We start from the raw sequence: 3,480 nt of genomic DNA, 5'->3' as shown, positions 1-3,480 counted from the left end.
AAGTAAGATGGAACATAACTAAATGAACTCAGAGATGAAGACTCATACAAGGATCAATCAGCAAGATGGAAACAGAGATAACTGAGAACTGGAAAGGCAGAGATGCCTAAATGGGGATAGGTGCAGGATCTCAGATAGAGGGTGGGAATGGTCCAGAGATAGTACAGTTAATATCCAGAGGTCCAGAGATCTGGGGATCTAGAAGGCAGGGTGGAAGCAGGACTGAGATATGTAAGGTGGTGGATGTAGTCCGGAATCCAAGAGGAGGTAAAGTCTAGATGTCTTGCTGGATGGAATGTGCATAGGGTGGACAGGATAGGGGATCCAGGAATGAGAAGGATATGGGGTCCAGAAATAGGTACGGAAAGTGTGGGAATATGATGGGATCTATGTCTGGCATATGGATATGACAAGTCAGAGCAGTCCAAAGATGGAATGGAGAGTTGACATTGGATGAGGTACAAGTGCTGTCAAGCATTATTCAGCCAACTCATTATGTTTCACATTCATATGGTCATTTTTCCCTCCTTCCTACTCTACCTGTATCTTAAAAGATTGACATTAGCCATATGAGTATCTCAGTCCTTTGCACCAAAACTGAGATGTAAGTATTTGATACCTTAGTCTTTGCACAATCAGCTGATAGAATCATTAGATATATATTCTAGGTAGTTACTGATATACAAAGAGTCCTTTGTACCAAGACTGAGATATATATATTCTAGTACCTTATCCTTCCTGCAAGCTCACCTGTCATCTTAACAGTTTTGCCAGGAGCATGACACTACCTGCAATGAGCATAGCTCACAAATGGTCATGCTGAGGCAAAATGACCCCCCAAACTATGAATATTTGAGAATAACATCATTATAGTGTTGGAAGACAACAAAATTACTAGTAACAACATGAGAAGTAGTCCATAGCTGACTGCATTATGGCTAAACATGACTTCTCTTATCTATCAGTTCATATCCCTCTGATATCCCCCTGATATGCTGTCAGATACAGACTCATCCATCATGTCTTGTCACTCTTGTCATTCACCAGTATCTACAGACACTTCAGTAGCTGAGCCTTGACAGAATGCTCAAGCCAAAGGCAAAGGCAAGGCCTCCAGTTGCAAAGAGCCTGCACACTGGACAGTTGAAGAGCAGGTAGCCCTCCTAGATTTCCTCCATCAAAATAAGGTGGGTACAGATAGGATGACCTACCCCAAAGCCACATATATGAAAGCAGCTAGAGTGCTTGCAGAGCAGTTTCAAGATCAGAAAGGTGGTGAGAAGAATGACACTGCCTGCAAGATGAAGTTTTCTGCTCTCAAGACCAGTTACCATGCTGCAGCAGACCTCAGATTTGGAGGGTCATCATCAGGGTCCATGTGGACAGATGATGGGGGGCTTGCATGGACAATAGCTCAGCTTAGTGCTTGGGTGGGGTATGTGAAGGTGAGTACTGTGCTTATCATCATTTTTCTTATCAATCTGATTATTCCCTAAGTCCCATCCTCATGCCAAGCAATTCCAGAACAAGAGATTCCTGCATTTCACCATATTCAACCTCTTGGCAGCCAGCAGTACAGCAAAAGGAATCCATGTTCACTGGATCCAGAGGCAGAAGGCAGGCTCCACATTGTCTGGCACCAATTAACTCGACCTTTGTGAGCTATCTGTTGCCATGAATAAAATTTCTGCTAGCATGGGCCCTCCTACTAGTATGGTACCATTATTATAAGCTACTATACCTACTACCATGGGTCCTCCTGCACATGTATCGCACATCCCTTCCACAAGCCCTCCTTCAGCACTGACAAGTGCTAGCTGGGGCAAGCGCAAAGCCAGTGCACTCAAGTCTGATGTCGACAGTCCAAGTCCATCAAGCAAATGTTCTTGCCCACCATCTGTGGCTGCCAAAGCACAGCAGGAGGGTAGTACAGCAATATCATCACTTGCTAGCACTTTCCAAGAGATGAGCAAGCCACTCACCATGCATATTCCTGCACCCATGATTCCTGCACCCCCTCCTGCACCCCCCTCTGACTTCACATGTGCTGTTAAAGTCCTCACTTTGGCTACCAACATATCAGATGGAGATAAGTTGGAGATGATGCCATTATTTTTGAAGAACAAAGACAAGGTGGTTGTGTTTCTGTACATGAATGCTAATTTGAGGGCTGCTTGGGTGCAGAAGAGATTGGCTGAAGTTCATGCTAACATGAATATTGATTGAACTCTTCATCCATTTAATTCCATGTATCTAGCAATGGTAATACATGCAAATGACTGTTATACTGAATTGTTGAGATACATTGTAACTATGCTACATGAACTGGATTGCCTCACACAGCGTGCACTGCAACAAAATCATCTCACATAGCCCTAGCAATAGTATCATGACAAAGATCCACTCTCCACCTCTCCCAAGTATTTGCTGGTCCATTCCCCAGCTCATTCAGCTCAGCTGCGCCTTCTTTGACCTTATGCCCTAAAATATCTTTATCATAATCTTCATCAAACATAGTAGGGTTGTATCTATGAATGAAATTGTGCAAAGCACAAAGTGCTACTGGAATGTGTGCTTGAACATCCATCTTGTACTCTGGTGGGAGTTAGAGGATGCACCATTGTTGTTTTATCACCCCAAAGATGCATTTAATGATGTTGTGAAGCAAAGCATGCCAGTGATTGAACAGTTTCTCTGGTGCCTGTGGCCTAGACAGATGTTAGAAGCTGAAAATTCAGTGGGTTTGTCTTACTGAAGATTTGCCTGACACCATTCATTCAGGTGGTAGTGGACACCACAGTATGGTACCAATAGTGCATCACATGTCCCAAAGCCTGCATCTGTGAGTAGGTATTTGCCTGGGGGAAAATGCAAGTCATGGCTGCATGCATTGTTCCAGAGTGTTACATCAGTGACAGAGCCATCCTACCCACAAAGTGAGTAAATAAATAAAAATTCATGGTCACACATGAAGAGATAGTTCTGGGATAGATATCCCTTGCAGTTGCACATGGTGGAATGTTCACCAAGTGAGGCAAAAATTCAGATATGTGTGCCATCTACAGTGCCAATACATTGGTTGAAAAAATGAAAGCAAGGGTCATCTGCTATTTTGGGGGAAAGGGATGTCTTGATGGTGGGTATGTGAACTTGTGATTGTTACAGTATCCCACTCTTTTTCTCATCATCACTGCGGACTCCTATATGGCTGTACTTCTAATGCTTCCTTTTCACTGTGCTGTTTCCCCATGGTCTCTCTTATCTCTGACTCATACCTTGTTTTCTCATGAACCTTCCAGTACTAGTTACCCTTTGCCCAGCTTGGTCTGTGCACAACTCCTTTACATATATAAACCCTAGTTACCACTTGTATTTTCTCTAACTTGAATCTACTCGGTTCTCTTTCATACTTGATCTCTAGCTCCTTGGGAAGGAGGCTAGCCATTGTCCCGTTTGAACTCTAGATCCTGCAGGAGTCTA

At 43.5% G+C, this 3,480-nt stretch overlaps 3 protein-coding genes across 3 annotated transcripts; 2 read left to right on the top strand and 1 right to left on the bottom strand.

Moving 5' to 3' along the window:
* Positions 1–1,202: 1,202 nt before the first annotated feature.
* Positions 1,203–1,647, top strand: BJ212DRAFT_1299872 (uncharacterized protein; the record flags this gene model as incomplete). The annotated part of the gene is made up of 2 exons (XM_041332929.1): positions 1,203–1,445; positions 1,498–1,647. The coding sequence occupies 2 exons, from the start codon at positions 1,203–1,205 to the stop codon at positions 1,645–1,647; spliced, it is 393 nt and encodes a 130-aa protein (XP_041192830.1).
* Positions 1,648–1,749: 102 nt separating this feature from the next.
* On the top strand, positions 1,750–2,226 carry BJ212DRAFT_1481092 (uncharacterized protein; the record flags this gene model as incomplete). Its single annotated transcript, XM_041340206.1, has 1 exon — positions 1,750–2,226. One exon carries the CDS (start codon positions 1,750–1,752, stop codon positions 2,224–2,226), a length of 477 nt encoding a protein of 158 aa, XP_041192829.1.
* Positions 2,227–2,365: 139 nt separating this feature from the next.
* On the bottom strand, positions 2,366–2,599 carry BJ212DRAFT_1272427 (uncharacterized protein; the record flags this gene model as incomplete). Its single annotated transcript, XM_041331015.1, has 1 exon — positions 2,366–2,599. A coding segment is annotated over one exon (234 nt), but the record flags the coding sequence as incomplete, so codon positions are not given.
* Positions 2,600–3,480: the final 881 nt, after the last annotated feature.

This window comes from Suillus subaureus (genome assembly GCF_016647635.1).
Source record: "Suillus subaureus strain MN1 chromosome Unknown BJ212scaffold_17, whole genome shotgun sequence".
Lineage (NCBI taxonomy): Eukaryota > Fungi > Basidiomycota > Agaricomycetes > Boletales > Suillaceae > Suillus > Suillus subaureus.
This window is presented reverse-complemented; position numbering and strand designations above follow the sequence as displayed.